Here is an 18,019-nt window from a genome sequence, read left to right as displayed (position 1 = left end):
CTGGAGGCCCCTTTTATATCGCAGTAATTAGAGGAACTAAACTATAGTATAAGCGTTAATTTATTTGGCTCAATGCAAAAGGGTCTATATGTTTGGACGTTAGAATCATAAATAAATCATATAAAAAATATATTAATAAATTATTTTTTTTGGGCAAAGTAATAAAACAGTTAAATAATATATTCATGAGAGAGACACATGTAATTAATTTATGTTAGTTTTGTTTATTGGGAATTTTAAATAAATTCAGATCTGCGTGTTGACCAAAATTTATCAAACACAGATACTAATTCATCACACAAGCAAACGACCGCGCCTAAATCAAGCATGGTAATGTACAAAAGAGAAAAAGCGAAGGGCCATCCAAATGCTTGAATTCATGGGAGGCGTTGTTGCTCTCTGAAGCAATATATATAAGAGAATCTCATTTCTTCCAAATTATATTAATACACGGCGCAACAACCGCTATTTCATGTGCTTTCTCTCTGTCTCTCTCCCCACCTTCCTTCCTGTCTATTAATGTTTCAATTCTAACCCCTCTCTCCCCCTCCAATCCCTCTCTCTCTCTCTCTCTCTCTCTCTCTCTCTCTCTCTCATAGACATGGGTAACTGCTTGGTGAGAAGTAGTAACAGAGTTTTAGCAGAAGATGATGATGATGTTCTACATTTGCACCCACATAGAAAAGAAGAAGAAAAAGCTCATGATGTGAAGGTGAAGGAAGCAGCTAAAAGGAGGAAAAAGACGGTGAGTTTCAGATTACATGAAGAAGAAGAAGAAGAAGATGAAGATGAGATTCATGAGAATGGTGGTGGTGTTAAAGAAAATCCTAATAATAATGATAATGGTAAAGGGGATCCAAAAAGTGGGGTTGTGAGGATTAAAGTGGTTTTAACTCGGCAAGAGTTGAAACAATTAGTAATGGGTTCTGAGATGCCCAAGGATAATAATAATAATTCACAGCCACACATCTCTTGTGTGGAAGAATTGTTGAATGTAATAAAGTCCAGAGGAAGGATGGTTTCTGAAATAAAAGAAGGTCGTCCAGGAATAAAGAATGATGGAAGTTGGAGGCCATCATTGGAAAGCATTGCTGAGGAATCATATTAGTAGTAGGGCTTCATTTTTTTTTATTTTTTTTTTATTTTTTTTATTTTGGGTCTGGGGTGAGAAAGTTTTTCTTCGTCACTAAAAGTAGGAAATAGTTATGAACTCATATCTTTCAAGTAGTTTTTTGTCTCTTTTGATCATCATGAGTGCAAAACTCGTCTTTCATATGAGTTCAAAACTCCATTGTAATTGTAAACAGATGTTGATTTTTATTAATTTTCTGGCTTTTTAGTCTTGAATTGAAATATCATTTGTACCTAGATATATGATAAGCTGTTTGAAATGTTTATTTTCTAAAAAATAAATCAAATCACAAAATACAAAAATGGTTTATAATAAATATTGGTTAATATAACTTTCTTTTATGTTTCGTTGTCAATTTTAAGAGCATTTCAATGGAATGGAAATGGTAAAAATTAACAGCCATATAAACAATGTAAACATTTATTAAAAAAAAAAAGTTCTTCAATGCTAATATTTATAACAAATATTTTATTTTTAGAGGTTTTATTATACATAGCTATTTTTTTCTTAAAAAAAAGGTTAATAAAGTTTATAATTAATTATTAGGTATTTATAGCCTTTTTGTAAAGCACCATTAATTGGAGAATAACTTTTGAATCCCCTGAACATTTATGACATATAAATATCAATACTGTCAATTTTTTTTGCTACATAAAAGATAATTCATATTCACTGTTGGAAATATCAGAGGTATTCTTCAAACAAAACTTTTTGACAAAACTATTTTAATAAATAATATAGGTTCTTAGTTAATATGATCTAACGGTATAAATTTACCATATTTAAAGCCTTAAATTCCTTAGTTCCATATCCTAACACTCTTTTATCATTTACTTAAATAATTTAATGTTTTATAACAATATTTCTTTCTCTTAACTAAACATTTCTCTTTCCTAAATATACCCGAATCATATTTCTTTCTCTTCAAAACCTAATTATTCTATTTTTTTATTAGACCTAATTATTCGATTTTTAGCGGTAAAATCTATTATAGCATCCAAAAGCTCATAAAAGTTTAAAAAAAAAAAAAAACCATTTGGTTAGAAAGTTTTTATGCACAACAAGGTGAATTTGGATTAATGAACAAAGGATTGGCTGAGTGCCTGGATTTTCTAGCTTTCCCTATATTCATATTGGGGCTCAGTAGATTGTTCAAATAAATTTTGACTCACTAGGTATTCTTTATTTAAAAAAAAAAAAAAGATTAATGGTTAGACTTGAGTAAAAGAGATAAAGAACTGTGTGTATCTTTTATTTTCAGGATATATTTTGTTCTAATAGATTGTTTTGTTATATTTTATTGTCTTCTTTTGTACCATTAATGGATTCTCACGCGTCAGAATTGGATATAGATGGATTTTGATGGAAGAAAAGTATGGTTTGGAGCTTAACTAGGAAAGAAAAATATTTAACTAAGAAAGAGAAATATTGTTAGAACGTATTAAAGTAAATGGTAAAAAAGTGTTGGAATACGGATATAAAAAATTTTAAAGGTTTAAATAAAATAAATTTATACCTTTAGATCATACTTACTAAGTGTCTAGATTATTTTCTAAATAGCTCTGTTAACAAGTTTTGTTTGAAAATTGCTCCCAAATTTTGTCAACAATATTGTCTAGAAAGTTCAAAGTAAATTGTTAATGATAACATGACTTTTTGCCCAAACTCCTAACAGTATGATATGAACTAAGATATATCCTAAATAAGATTCATTCCCGACTGAATATGGTTCAATTATTAAACTCTTCATTTTAATTTTAAACTTATCTAAATTTCTTAAATTGAAAATTAAATAATCTTATGCTTTAATTATTTACAAGTCATTATAAGTTACATTGAGAAAATATATGTTCGAATTCAATAGTTACGAATATATATATATATATATATATATATGTATGTTCAAATTTATCAGTATGAAGGTTTAATTGTTACTTTTATCAAACATTCAAGGCTAATATTTTTCCAAAAAGAAGCTTATGGTCATCTTCATCATAGACAATCTTAAGGATACTTCATTGAGCTGAGATTCTTAGCTTCAATAAATATCAAATTATGGAGGTCCTTATTTATAAATTTGAACCTCTTAAGTGAAAAACAGTTCGAGCTTCCTTGACTACAACCATGACGATCTACTCTTTGGAAGATCTATCATCCTTCTAATCCAGGGACCTTTATACCCCTTCTGATCCATCCTTCTAACGATCTACTCTTTAGCCTCTGTCTCCTGCTATTCACTCATCTGCTAGTTTTCTCTCTTCAACTCTAGATCCATCACAAAACCACTTGATTCCAATCCACGAATCCCTAAGATCCCTCACTCCAATCAAAATCTAACCCAGACTCATTGGTGAACAACAAGATCCTTCTTGGAAAAATATTAACCTCATGGAGCTTCCATAGATTTACCATTATAGAGATAGTTACAAAAACTTGGAAACTGAAAGGAAGGGTCCAGATTGAAAAACTAAAGGAGAATATTTTCAAGTTTCCTTTCAACAAAATAGAGGATAAAGAGTTCATTTTCAAAAGCAGACCTTGGACAATAAACGGAGTACCTTTGATTCTCAAGGAGTGGCTAGACTCACTGGTTTTATTTGAGATCTCCTTTTGATTTTCTACTTTCTTTGTCCAGATTCATGGATTACCGCCTATAATTCTTCATGAAGTCACGGTAGCCCTAATAGGAAACTGTTTGGGCAAAGTCCATAGTGATTTGATCAGTCAGAAAAGCATAGTAGCATAGAGATTTCTTCAATTGAAAGTGAATATTGATGTTGAGAACCTCCTACCATTAGGATTTTTTCTGAAAAGATTGGAAGGAGAGAATACCTGGATTCAACTCAAATATGAAAGATTAGGGGATGTTTGTTATAAATATGGTAATCTGGCTTATGTCACTGGGAAGTGAACCTTTGAAAGATTGGCGACCATTGCCACCAGAACTAGAGTGGAAGCCTGCCTGTATGGCCCGTGGCTAAGATTGGAGGTACTAGAATCCATTCTGTTCATCAACCAGCCGGAGGATGTCAGAGACCAAATCCAACTCAGCAAAAGAGATAAGATTCTCAAATCCTGAAGCTCTAACCCTTATTGGCTCGATGATACTATATTTAATAAACTTACAAAGCTTGAGGAAAAAAAATCAAAACAACAGAAACCATATTCAGAGGATGCTGGAGGCTGAATACAGAAATGTCAAAGAGATGTGCCCTAAATCGGTAGCTCTCAGTCTCATGCTCAAAAGAGATGAATTGGATTTCGATGAGGAATTATAGCAAGCCGTTCTCCAGAAATTGAAAAAACCTTTTATTCAACATGATGGGCCTTGTTAGGTGGGCCTCAAACATCATTCATTTTATTGTAACCACAAAAATAGAGGAAAGGAAAGAGTTAGACAATATTGATCCCGACTTTCCTGAAGTAATTAAGCTGAGTCATCCAAAGATAATAAGAGCCTCAGGAAGTAAGAGTTTGAATATTAATAAGGAAAGAGTTAGACAATAGCCCGTAAGCGCCTAGCTTTAGTGGACTTGATGGACCTCCCAAGGGATTACTTAGAATTGAAGAGGCCCAAGGAGGAGAAAATAAAGAGGAAATGTTTCACCTGTCTTTGGCGTTAGTTCGAGGAAGCCTCAATAAAGAATTAGTCGATAATAACTTACCAAATCAAGAGGTGATTGTACCAGTTCAATAGGAAGAGATTGATAATGTTAGTCGTGAGGATGAGCCCACTCAATTGATACCGACATAAAATAGTCAGAGAGAAGAAGAGGTGGTTGAAAGGCTTACTTCTAAAGCATTTGTAGTAAAAAAAGATAACAATGTGCATTGTGCAAGGTAGGGTAGAACATGGTCATGAAAACGAGAAGCAAGAAGACGAGCAAGAAGAGACAGAGAAGGGGAAACTAGCTCTATTTCTAGGCGGCAACTGGATTTTCATTAGGCCGGGGAGGCAAGCCTATTCATGCCCCTCCCTCAACCATGAGGATCCTATCATGGAATTGTTGGGTTTGGGTAACCTAGAAGTTATAAATGTCCTAAAAAACCTAGTTAATAAACATAATCCATCTTGTGTTTTCTTGTGTGAAACTAAAGGAAATCGTAGTCGTGTCTGAAATGGATTTGCCAAAAACTGGGGTAATATAATGTGGAGATTATCGAAGCTAAAAGATGTGCTGGTGGTATTTGACTTATGTGCTCTAATGAGGTTAAGCAGGACATCTTGTGGAAGACTGAATGGGTCATCTGCGGAGACATTCTAAGAGAGGATGGAATACTCATTAGGAGTTTGTTGGCTTGCTATGATCCCCCTTATTATAGCTAAAAGAAGGATTTTTGGAACCAGTTGACTAATCTTGTTATGAATCTAAATATTCTTTGGATATTATTTGAAGACCTCAATGAGATCATGGATAGCTCAGAAAAATTTGGAGGGCACCAAGGATGGAAAATGAATTTTTTTCTGAAACAGTTCATTCATGACATGGTTGAAATTGATCTTGGTATTGTGAGAGGACGTTTCACCTAGGATAAGCGTCAATGGGGACAAGTACTTATTAGAGAGAGATTGGATAGAACAGTTATAGATAGAGTTTGGCTGGAGAGTAATCCGCATGCCATGGTGGAACATCTTAATTTCGAGGAATCGGATCACTGTCCCATTTTAATTTGATCTAATGGACATAATAAGAATAGGAAGAGGCCTTTTAGATTCTTTAAGGCTTGGACTTTAGACAAGTCAAGTTCTTGTGTGGTGGAGAAAACATAGAATGCTGATTGGAGACCAGAAATGCAGTGTCATAAATTGAAAAGAAGCTTAATAGAGACAATCAAAGCGTTGAGAATATGGAACAAAACGGTTTTTGGATATGCAAATATGCAAATTCAAGAATTGGAAGCAGAGCTGAAATCTATCCAACAATAGGACGATGGAGACTTTGTTAAAGAAAATCTCATCCTAGATAAATTGAAATTACATCGATCAAGATGGGAGTCGATCGTAAGATAAAAATCCAAAGAAATGTGGTTAAAAGAAAGAGACAGAAACATAACCTTCTTTCACACCAATCTCTTAACCAGGAGAAGGAGAAACAATATTTAAGCCATTAAAGTGAATCAAGACTAGCTTATTAGGTTTGATCAGATAGGCCAGTATTTCATACAGCAATTCAAAATTTTATTCAAGTCAGACTACCCTCGCATCCCTGACTCGTTAAAAGATTTGGGAGATATCTATATTTCACGAGAAAAGAATGTGGAGCTAATGAGAGTCCCAATGGCCAAGGAAGTCAAAGACACAATATGGAATCTTCATCCTTTGAAAAGCCCGAACCTGATGGTTTCCTAGGAATTTTCTTCCAAAGCTATTAGAGAATTGTTCAAGAAAGAGTGGTGAAGTTTGCTTAGGTGCCATTGAGACATTCATGGCCCTATCCTAAGAGTCAACCAACTATAAAGTTTCAATCATTTTTGGTTGATAAATCTTTGTAATTTTGTTTACAAGATTGTGGCAAAAATTTTAATGGGAAGACTCAGCAAAGGGTAAGATAAAATCATCTCTTCTAATTAAGGAGCTTTTGTTAAAGGAAGATAAATTGCTAAAAACGCAGTAGTAGCTCAGGAAATTGTCCATAAGATGCGAACTCACAAAGGAAAAAAGGGTCTCATGGTCATCAAGATGGACCTAAAAAAAGCTTATAACCGACTTGAATGGAATTTCCTAGACAAAGCATTGGAAGTTTAGGGCTTTTCGATGGTTTGTAGCTGTGTAAGCTCAATGAAATTCTCATTTTTATTGAATGGAAGCGTTTGTGGATCTTTCTATCCGAAAAGAGGCCTTCACCAGGTTTTCATTCTATGCTCTGAATTTTTATCAAGAATGTTATTGAAAGAAGAAGAACGAGGAAGAATATATGAAATAAAAGTCTCCCAAATGCCCCAGCAATTTCCCACTTAAAGTATGCTGATGATCTGCTCATTATGTGTCGAGCCGATCCCCGAGAAGCAAGTGTGGTACATGAATGCTTCAACAATTACTACAACTGATCAAGTCAACAAGCTAATAGAGAAAAGTCCAATATCTTTTTCTCTGCTACTACCTCCCAAAAAGACAAGAAAGCAATCAAGGAGATTCTAGGCTTCAAAGATATGGGCTCAAAGGTAGTGTATCTGGGAAATTCTTTTATTTTTGGAAGAAGTAAAATTAAAGAATTTCTCAAGTTAAAAGACAAAATTAAAATCAGACTGAAATGGTGGAATAAGCAACTTCTTTCCAAGTCGGGTAAGGCTACCTTGATAAAATCCGTGGTCCAAGCTATGCTTACCTACACGAGGACCACTTTCAACATGCCTCAATGGATCTGCGAAGACTTGGATGCAATTGTCTGCAGATTTTGGTGGAAGACCAAACAAAATACTTCAGGATGTTTGGCTTTGAAGACTTGGAGACAAATTTGTAAACTTCAGGAACTAGGTGGTCTTAGATTCAGGAAGTTCGAAGACATGAATCTAGCCATGTTAGCCAAATTAGGTTGGAAGTTGGCTAGTGGAGAGGACTACCTGTGGACAAAGATTATTAAAGCAAGATATCTCCAGAATGATACATTTCTCAACTACAAACTGAAAAAAGGAGATTCAAGGGTATAGAAAGGAACATTGAATTCCAGATAACTCCTACGTGAAGGAGTTTGCTTTCGAATTGAAGATGGATCATCAATACACCTTTGAACGGACCCTTGGATTCTTAGAATCCTTAATAACAGTCCAAAGGTGCAGTGATACTTTAGCTTGGAGAAGAGTCTTCGAATTAGGGACTTTAACACTCATGCTTGGAATGAGAACCTAAACCGTGAATTATGTACTGCAAAATTGGCAGAGGCTATTTTATGCATTGAATGGCCACGCATTCAATGCAGAGACAAGCTCATATGGCTAGGGAACAAAGAAGGTCGTTTCTTGGTTAAAAGTTGTTATGAGTTGCTGTTCAGGAACATATGGGTGAGCGAAAGCAATGCAAATTGGAAAAAGCTCTAGAAGCTTAGAATTCACGAACGCTTAAAGCTTTTTCTATGGCTTATCCTGTTGAATGACATCCCCACTCGAACTTTGATTTCCACCAGAGTCAATCATGGTGATAGGAATTGTATTTTGTGCGATGCAAAGGAGGAAACACCTCTACACGTTTTTAAGGAATGCCACAACACCAGGAGACTTGCTTTTGCTAGCAGGTGGGGGTGCAAGCTCGACAACTGAAGGGTTTCGAACATTGAGGAATTAGTGAAGTTTTGCATCAATCCCAATCAGGAGACTTGCTCCCAGGATATGGAAAAGTATAGAAATAACCATTTTCATCTTTTCCTTAATGTTCTTTGCGTGGAATTGTAGAAATGAAAGGCTCTTTAAGGGCATGGGATCTTTTTCGAATGAAGTTTTTCATTTCAAGCATTTGGAAAAGGATTTCTTCTCGGTGCTATATGACCCAAAAAGCCCTCTTCCCCCCAAGTTTCAAAGACTCTTAGAAGTCACCCCCTAAAGGCTAGTAGAAGATCAACAAAGATACAGCTTTCATCAATAGACAGGCAAGAATGGCTTTTGTGGTTAGGGTCTGGAAAGGAAAGCCACTCTTTCTGGCTTCAAATCGAATCGACTGCAACTCCCTTTCAAAAGCAAAGCTTGAAGCTATAAGTTGGGGGCGAACGAGGCAAATCAATGTAGGTTGGACAGACTCATTGGGGCAACAAACTCTACTGAAGTGGCTAAAGGAATTACAAGCTCTTAAGACCCTCAAAGATGGAATACCATATATGTGCTCCTTACCCTTCAATCCTTATTTGAAAATAATAACTGGAAGATGGGTTAGAATTCTATAGACACAAACAGACAAGAAAGTTTTGCATGCTGACATCAATTTTGATTTAAACTCTCGTAACTTTTAACTCCCTTCCAAAGGATATCTTAGTTATTCTGATTGCTGAGATGTTCAGCTTCGGTCTAGCTCTGTAATCCTCCCTTGTTGGAGGCTTTTTTGTGCATTTCCGCAATGAATTTCCTTTTATCCCACAAAAAAACAAAAAAAAAAAAAAAAAAAAAAAGGAGGAAGAAGAAGAAGAAGAAGCTTATGGACCGAAAAACAGGTTCACACAAAAGTTAAATGCGTAAATTTAATAATCAGGAAGACATAGCATGCCATGAACAAATTAAATATTCATTAAATTCACACCATTTTTCTAAGGCGTAAAAAAGTGCCAATAATTATGGTGCCCTTGAAAACCCAAGGGCCAAGGCATATATTTAATTGTTTGAGAACAAGCAATCATTGACCAAAGAAAAAAGAAAAAAAAAAAAGGAAAAAGAATAAAAACTATTCCTCTCGATAGATTCAACAACCCTGAAAATCCTATTAGTGCTAAAAAAAACAAATTGTCCCTTGAATGGGATTTTCCCTGTTATTAGAAATTTTATTTCCTTCCTCACATTTCACAACTGAAAAAGCTCACTGGATGGAGTAAGAGCCTCCGCTAAGCAATGCAGTTACTGCTTAATCAGGTTCCTTATGACATATGGAAGTATGCCTCCATGATCAAAGTAAGCCAATTCCACCTGCAAATGCCATCAAACTTGCACCATCAGCTAACAAGGAAAGCATAATGACGAACTAATCCACAGTTCCCAATGCTTTGACAAATCGAAGTCGAAGCAAAAAAACTTTGGCATGCGCACACCTATTGCTTTCGTTTTTTTTTTTTTTTTTTTTTTTTTTTCCTGCCTTCCATTGTTGGTTTTCCCATTTAGAACCATTCTCTAGCCCACTCAATGATTGTTTTTCAGTTTTAATTAAGACCATTTCCCATATGCCAAATGATAAAACATTACCTAGGCAGTTCCTAAGCAAACCATGAAACCAAAGGATATAGCCAAGCAGTTAGCAGTCTACCAATTTCTGTAGAATACTGTGATTTATGACACTTTGATTTACTGAACTTATAGTAAGTACCAGTTTACTAACAGGTGTCTACTCGACCTTTTTCTCTAACACTTGAGAGAAGAGAGAGAGAGAGAGAGAGAGAGAGAGGCAGCCAATAACTAGAGAAGGAATAAGAGTACCTCAGTATCAAATCGCACTGTGCAGGTGAAAGATTTCCCATCGTCGGTCTTGACAGTCACATCTTGTCCAGGCCTTATCTCACTAATATTGTTGGGAAGGTCGATGGTATAGCGTTCATGGCCAGTCAATCCTAGTGTGTCTACATCCTCACCAGCCTTAAAACAAAGAGGAATGATACCCATTCCTACCAAATTACTGCGATGGATTCTCTCAAAACTTTTAGCAATAACTGCTTTAACTCCCTGTCACATGACAAACTTAACTCAATCAGACAAAAGATATGAATGGTACTTACCAAGACAAAAATAAATAAATAAATAAAAGATGGAAACCGTCAAAAGCAAGAGAAGAGAACAGATTAAAGAGGGAGAACCATATGGAAACATAAAAACTTGTTCAAGTAGCTAGATAACATCTCACCAATAGCATTGGACCCTTTGCAGCCCAGTCCCGGGAGCTCCCACTACCATACTCAGCTCCTGCCAATATAATGGTGTCTTGCCCAGCTTCCTTGTACCGCTGAAATAGAGGGTTTATGGCAAAGCGTTAGTGATAATCACAATTAAGAAATTAAAATGTCTTTCACCAAAGGACATTGTGTTTACTGGCAAACAGTCAAATTACCAAACATGCCATCTAAAGTTATAAATATATCATATTTTTTAAAGATGAAAATTTTCGACTCATAAATACAAAGTATATTAGTACACCCATAGTCCATAATTATTCAGGCTATATGAGAAGGATCCAATCCACAATAAAACCATTTACATAAAAGGAACAGCAAAACATGCAAAGCACAGTAAATCGAGTGCATTTTCACTGGCATGTAGAAAACTTCAAAAAGGACAAAAAAAAAAAAAAATAAGATGCAGAATGGAAATCCATGCAAATATTTAATAGAAGTAACTCACCGAAGCTGCATCAAACACATAAAGTTTCTCCCCTGTAGGAACATGAATTGTTTTTGGACCGACTTCCCCTTTCAAAAGCTTGTTAACAATGCGAATGTTTGCAAAAGTTCCTCGTGCCATCACTTCATCATTGCCACGGCGACTTCCATAAGAATTGAAGTCCTTGCGATCCACACCGCGCTCAAGAAGGTATTTTGCAGCAGGGCTATCCTTGTGGATGCTTCCTGCTGGAGAAATATGATCTGTTGTAATACTATCACCAAAATTTAGCAGGCAGTAGGCATCTTTTACTCCATGAGCACCAGGGGGATTCATGGTCATATTTTTGAAGTATGGAGGCTCATGAATGTAGGTTGAACTTGAGTCCCAAGAGTACAGGGTGGAAGCTGGAACTGATAACTGATTCCACATAGGGTTTCCTTTCGTAATAGATTCATAAGTACTTTTGAACATATCTGACAACACATTGGATTGAACAGCCTACAAAGCATTCCATCCATGTCAAGTTATGGCATACACAGTTTAATGTCAGTATTATAATCATGAGACATGCAACTTTAACCATCTACCTCTGCAATTTCATCTGTTGATGCCCAGATATCCTTGAAATAGACATCTTTACCATCCTTCCCTTTCCCAATTGGTTCTTTGTCAAAGTCAATGTCAACCTGTTGAAAAAATTTCACAAATTAATGTATACGGACGATATGGATCACTATATCATTCAAGAAGATTACTGTGTTAACTACTAAACAATTATAGATGAACTCTATGGAGCCTTTCCTGAAAATACTAAGCACAACCTCTATTAACAAGATAATTTTTTTCTATAAGCAAGTAAAATCATATACCGTGCCAGCAAGAGCATAGGCAACCACTAAAGGAGGTGAGGCAAGGTAATTAGCTCTTGTCAAGGCATGAACACGACCCTCAAAGTTTCTGTTTCCAGAGAGCACAGCAGCAGCTACAATGTCTGTATAAAGAACCACATAAAATTGGATGACAAGCTAGAGTCAAAGCAATAAAAATTTGCACGGTTGCCATGATAGAATAAGATAAAATATGTGAATGGATGGTGGAACTATAAACTCTGTAAAATTAGGGATTTGACACCTAACACCATTGGTTTATAGCCATAAGCTGTGAAACCTCTGAGCTACTTCAGTGTGCTTAGCGTAGGTCAGCTAAAATATATATATATATTGTTTGCAAACTTAATAATGGGTGACATAATTATAGCATTACCATTTTCTGTGATAGCAGAAGCAACTGATTCATCTAAGTCCCCAGAATTTCCAATACACGTTGTGCATCCATATCCAACAATATTGAAGCCCTGTTGATTTAAATACTTCTGTAGTCCACTGCAACAAGGAAATCAAAATTCAGTAAATATTCTTTTTATTGGATGGAATAATAAAATTTTATCTACAGTAAGAAAATTACCTCTGCTTTAAATATTTTGTGACAACTCCAGAACCTGGGGCAAGACTTGTTTTTACCCATGGCTTGACCTGCAATATAAATGTCAAATTATCACTAGATCAAACCAAAGAAATCAACACATTTTTATTTGCTCTTTTACACCATGAAGAAACTCAACAAAGGTTTGACATTGCAAATTGTCCAACAATATGCGGAAGAACATAGAAGGATGACAAATAAGGGTGCCTAATAGTCTAAGAATGTAATAATTGTAACCATGCTTACATATCAAAAATATATGACAATGCCTAACCTGTAAACCATGCTCACAAGCCTTTTTTGCAACAAGAGCAGCTCCAAGCATGACAGTTGGATTTGATGTATTGGTGCAACTGGTAATTGCAGCAATCACAACACTCCCATGCTTAAGCTCTGCAGGCTGTCCATGGAATGAAAACTTTACTACTTTTCCTTGTGCTTCTTTGGGTATGGCAAAACCCTGCATTTATTAAAAAAAAAAAAAAAAAAAAAAAGAAAAAAAAAGTTAGGAAGGGCAGTAGTAAATTTCAGGTCATTCAGACAACGGTAAATGATGTCCCAAAAGGAGACAAATACAAGTCAATGGTGGCAACTGGTACGTAAAGCAACATTTCTTGCCCTTCACCATAAAATCCAATAATAGTAGAACTAATTTTCTCAATTCTTGCTGATGGAGAACAGAGATTATCAACTTGAATCGGTACCAATGTGAATTACTTAAGCTGTACCACAAGGAAAGATGTAATTGACCATAGTTTACAACTCACCTTAAAGCCAACTTTGTTATCAAGACAAGCATGCCAATCAGCTTTCATCTCTTTCAAAGGCACCCGATCATGAGGTCTGCCAAGAAATAATCATCACTTGAATAAATAGATCCTATAACAACAGTAGGAATTGTGCATTTGAGGAAGCCAAAACTGAACATACTAAGAGTCAAAATATTAACAAAAGAAAATCTCACACCTCTTTGGTCCCGAAAGAGATGGTTCAACCTCTGAAAGATCCAACTGTAGGTAAGATGAGTACACTCTTTCTTGTTGAGGCTGAATTCATGGAATATTAATCAATAGTTGCATCAAAACAAAAACAAATATCGCTTGTATGATGTACTTCAAACTTAGGAAATAAAAAGCAGTTTCTGAAAAGATATTCACCTCATTATAGTCAACAAACAAATTATTTGCCCGTAGATAAGCTTCAACCATGGCAACCTAAACATATTATGAATAAAGTTACATTCTCTGTTATCAAAAATTTTGCATAAAGATAGAAACTTAATATGGTCCTGTAAAGTACTCACAGTCTCATCACTTCTACCAGTCAATTTGAGATACTGTAAAGTAACATGATCTACAGGGAAGAACCCCATGGTTGCACCATATTCAGGAGACATATTGGCAATTGTAGCCCTGTCAGCTAATGCAAGTTCAGCCATACCATCCCCTACAGCCAAAAACAAACATGAAAAACTTAACTCTTGTCTGGCACAAAGACAAGGCAACTGAAATTACATAAGCTCAACTTCCTGAGCATTAAATTACCATAGAATTCAACAAATTTCCCGACAACTCCATGCTTCCTCAGCATTTGTGTCACAGTCAAAACCAAGTCGGTAGCAGTAACACCATCGCGTAATTTACCAGATAACTTAAACCCAACAACACCAGGCAACACCATGCTCATTGGCTGCCAATCAAAGCATATTGCACTGGTCATATAATTGCAGGAAGAATTTTCTACATATATTAAAAATCATGAAAATATGGATTTGCATAGATCAATTTAACATAAAAGAACACTCACTATGATAAATTAAATTCACCTTTTAGACACATACATAATAATCGATATTATTTCACAGTTTCATACCTGACCAAGCATTGCTGCCTCTGCTTCAATACCTCCAACTCCCCAGCCAGCAACACCCAACCCATCAATCATGGTTGTATGGGAATCAGTTCCAACCACACTATCAGGGTAGAGTATGCCATCATTGTTGAAAACAACCCGTCCAAGATATTCAAGGTTAACCTGAATTTTCAAGAAATCAACTAACTTAATATCAAAAATATAATGCTTACTTTCTATGGAGTTTCAACAAGCTAAATACTGGTTTATTCTATCTGAAAAACATGAAAAATGAATAGCATAAATGAACAGGAAAAATTTGAAATAACATAAGGCAAGTTGTAATTTCAAGATCTGTAAAGAAAATTTTGTACATCTGATGTTGAACCTGCCTCCAAACTACATTACCTGATGTACAATACCAGAACCAGGAGGAACAACAAGCATATTATGGAAGGCAGTAGACCCCCACTTAAGGAAAGCAAATCTCTCCTTGTTTCTCTTGAATTCAAGTTCCATGTTGGCTTGAACTGCGTTTTCTGATCCTGCAACATCAACTTGTACTGAATGATCAACGACAAGATCTACAGGAACCTGCATATGGGTCAGTAATATTATCAAATTCCCCACACAAGTGATTATAGCATGTGCATAAATACTAAAAAGAAAAATAACTCATACCAAAGGATTGATCTTGTTAGAATCACTGCCAAGTCTGTTCATGGCATCACGCATACAAGCAAGGTCAACCACAGCTGGTACTCCAGTAAAATCCTGACAACAAAGAAGCAAGATCAGAAAAAGAAAACGAATTGATCATAATAACTGTGAATTAAACTCATTACCAGGCCTCTAAAAGATTAGACAAAGAAAAAGCATCTTTAACTCACGGAGTACCTGCAAGAGGACACGAGCAGGCTTGAAAGGAATTTCTACTTGCTTTGGTGAAGTCTTTTCCCAATCAATGATCTTGTCAACATCTTCCTTCTTGACTTGGAAATTGTCACAATTCCGAAGAGCAGATTCAAGAAGGATTCTGATAGAGTAGGGCAACTTATCTGTTTTAGGAATGTACAAATGGATGTCTTTAGTGCTACCGTTAAAAGCAAGAAGAACTATAGACTTGTATTTTTTATTTCTTAAAAGTCCTAGACAATTACCAATCCTAGGATCATTCAGCGAAGGAAGGCTATAGAACTTTCCAAACTCGCCACCTCCAGGCTTTGGAAGACTTGTCAGGTTTCCCTTAAAAGGGTTTTCAGGAGCTGAGACAGTACCAATGAAAAATCAAAACATTAGCAACTAAAACCACTGCAAAAAATAAAAATTCTTTAACTTCTAACAATTTTTTTGGTACCCGCATCTTTTAAAGTATTTAGAGACCATCATCACCGAAATTCCTAACGATTCGAAATTCCAACCAAATGACCTTTCTCAACCAACAAACAAGCAAACAGTCTCGAAATTCTTTTCATTTCCATTGATCCAAATACATATTCGTAATTCCATCTCCAAAGTTCCATCAGAAGCCAAACAGACATGTTACTACTTATTTTATTTCATTCTTGTTACCTTTTATGGACTGAAATTCACAGGGGCAGAAAACATCCGAATCAAAAACTATATGATAATCATAATACCGAACAATATCATAATAATAATAGTAGTAGTAGTAGTAGTAGTAGTAGTAATAATAATAATAATAATAATAAAACAGTCCGATTCTTAAACAATCACATCCAAGCTTAAGGAACCAAACAAAGCAGATCAAGACGGTCAAACCAGAGAAGGTAACTGAAACTCCCAGATTATGGGAAACAAAAAGTTACAGTACCCATAGTAGCGATCTTGCGCTGGAACTGTTCGATCACAGGAGCAACAGCCCTGATCTGAGAGCGAAGACTATAAGGAGAGCGCCAATCGACGCCGTGGCTCCAGCGGGGTACGGCACAGCGCACGGAGCGAACCGCAGAGGAGAAGCTGAGGGATCGATAGGCAGTGGAAGACGGCGAGAGCTTCGGATTGGACGCCGCAAAAGCCCTCGAAGAAGGATTTAGCGACGAATGGAAAATCCTCGAAGCCCTAGAAGCCCTGAGGAGCGAAGAGGAAGCTGATGAATATGCCGTTATATACATGACGATCACGCATTCATAGAAAATAGCAGAGCAGAGAGAGAGAGAGAGAGTGGATAAGGATTTTGATTGCTCTGCTCAGAGACAGAGAGAAAGAGAGCTTGAAAACAAACAAGTAATGGAGGAGGTGAGCTTAGCAACAACGGCTTTACGACTGTTCTGGTCTGAGTTAGTGATAGAGAGAGAAAGAGAAAGTTAACAGAGAGTGTGGCGTGTGGCGTGTGGCGTGTGGCGAGGCTGAAAATTGAAAGAAGACCTAGGGCTGCGTGCCACTTTTCTAGAAGTAACTGCCTTAGTTGCGAGCTTTATATAATTGAAGAGCCTCTCTCTCTCTCTCCCCCTCTCAAAAATCTCAATCCCCTCTGCGAAAATTTGCCCAATTCGTGGGCTTCACCTGTCTGTGATCAAATGCACCCAAAACAAGTTCCAAATCCAAACTATCCCCCTATCAATTCAACCCATTTTTTTGCCATTTTAACCTGCTTTTTATTGATTGCAGTCTTTTTTTCTTTTTTCTTTTTTCTTTTCCATTTTCTTCTTCAAATTGAATTTTTTATTAGTTTAAAATCTTTTTTTTTCTTAAAAAAGAGTTTTGTTGTGTACAATTAGTTACTATAATTATCAATTTATCTAACAAATTTTAATTAAAATATTTAATTTTATTATTCTTATTTTAAAATTTTAAAAATAAAATTTTAATAATAACTATCTAAATTATTATTTGATATATAAATCTCATCATTAATAATAAATAATATTTTTTTAAAAAAATAGAATATAATTTAAATTTTTAATTCTTATGCCTAAAAATAATGGCTTATTACAAATAAGCTGATTTCAATAAAGAAAGAGAATATTATATAATAATTATATTGAATTGAAACAACCACTTTAAATTATACAAATATCCTAACTACGTGATTAACCCAAAAAAAATTCTAACTACGTGGAATATAATAAAACAATTTATTAGACGTGTGGAATGGGATTAAGAAAATTCCGATAATAGTCGGTTAATAGACTTGGGGCGTGTATGTGTCACTTTCAGATTGCCTGGCTGGGTGTATTTTGATATATATCTAATATCTTAGAGAGTGATTTAAGTATTGAGCCGCGTGCCCATGAATCGGCAAGTCTTGGAAGTTTCGCAGGAGGCGTGGTCAAGTGGCATCATCCTACTTATACGACTATTCTCTCTTCCTTCGCTTTGAATTGAATACTAAGAGATATTTTAAGCTGTACATGAGAATATTTTAATCTATCAGCGTTGGTTTTCATTGGCCCACGTGTTCTTTGCAAAAATCTCAATGGAAAGTGGGTCATAGCAAATGCAACGGCTAGATGTGGTTGTTGATAATCGAGTGGTGGTGCATTATTTATGATGTAGTGTACTGTGTACTTTAATGTAGCGTTTGGGATG

General features: G+C 35.6%; 2 protein-coding genes across 2 annotated transcripts; one reads left to right on the top strand and one right to left on the bottom strand.

The window, feature by feature from the left end:
- Positions 1-601: 601 nt before the first annotated feature.
- Positions 602-1,108, top strand: LOC107417068 (uncharacterized). The gene has a single exon (XM_016025623.1). The coding sequence runs from the start codon at positions 602-604 to the stop codon at positions 1,106-1,108; it is 507 nt and encodes a 168-aa protein (XP_015881109.1).
- Positions 1,109-9,317: 8,209 nt separating this feature from the next.
- Positions 9,318-17,051, bottom strand: LOC107409695 (aconitate hydratase, cytoplasmic). Its single transcript, XM_048471400.2, has 20 exons — positions 16,302-17,051; positions 15,628-15,732; positions 15,365-15,525; positions 15,149-15,241; positions 14,876-15,061; positions 14,489-14,650; positions 14,161-14,305; positions 13,920-14,062; positions 13,774-13,830; positions 13,583-13,662; positions 13,384-13,459; positions 12,891-13,076; positions 12,599-12,666; positions 12,398-12,516; positions 12,004-12,125; positions 11,722-11,820; positions 11,153-11,632; positions 10,659-10,757; positions 10,238-10,480; positions 9,318-9,733 (listed from the first exon to the last, which is right to left on the bottom strand). Exons 1-20 carry the CDS (start codon positions 16,600-16,602, stop codon positions 9,665-9,667), a joined length of 2,994 nt encoding a protein of 997 aa, XP_048327357.2. The 5' UTR covers positions 16,603-17,051; the 3' UTR covers positions 9,318-9,664.
- Positions 17,052-18,019: the final 968 nt, after the last annotated feature.

This window comes from Ziziphus jujuba, chromosome 4 (genome assembly GCF_031755915.1).
Source record: "Ziziphus jujuba cultivar Dongzao chromosome 4, ASM3175591v1".
Classification (NCBI taxonomy): domain Eukaryota; kingdom Viridiplantae; phylum Streptophyta; class Magnoliopsida; order Rosales; family Rhamnaceae; genus Ziziphus; species Ziziphus jujuba.
The sequence above is the reverse complement of the archived record's forward strand: the minus strand, read 5'-3'. Positions and strand labels throughout refer to the sequence as shown.

Bases quoted from the DNA above. Each gene is read 5' to 3' on its own strand.
- LOC107417068 (XM_016025623.1), top strand. From the start codon at position 602: ATGGGTAACTGCTTGGTGAGAAGTAGTAACAGAGTTTTAGCAGAAGAT.
- LOC107409695 (XM_048471400.2), bottom strand. From the start codon at position 16,602: ATGTATATAACGGCATATTCATCAGCTTCCTCTTCGCTCCTCAGGGCT. The intron at 13,831-13,919 runs GTGAGTACTTTA...TAATATGTTTAG, and splicing joins CTGGTAGAAGTGATGAGACT to GTTGCCATGGTTGAAGCTTA. The intron at 11,633-11,721 runs GTAGATGGTTAA...AATGCTTTGTAG, and splicing joins CAACAGATGAAATTGCAGAG to GCTGTTCAATCCAATGTGTT.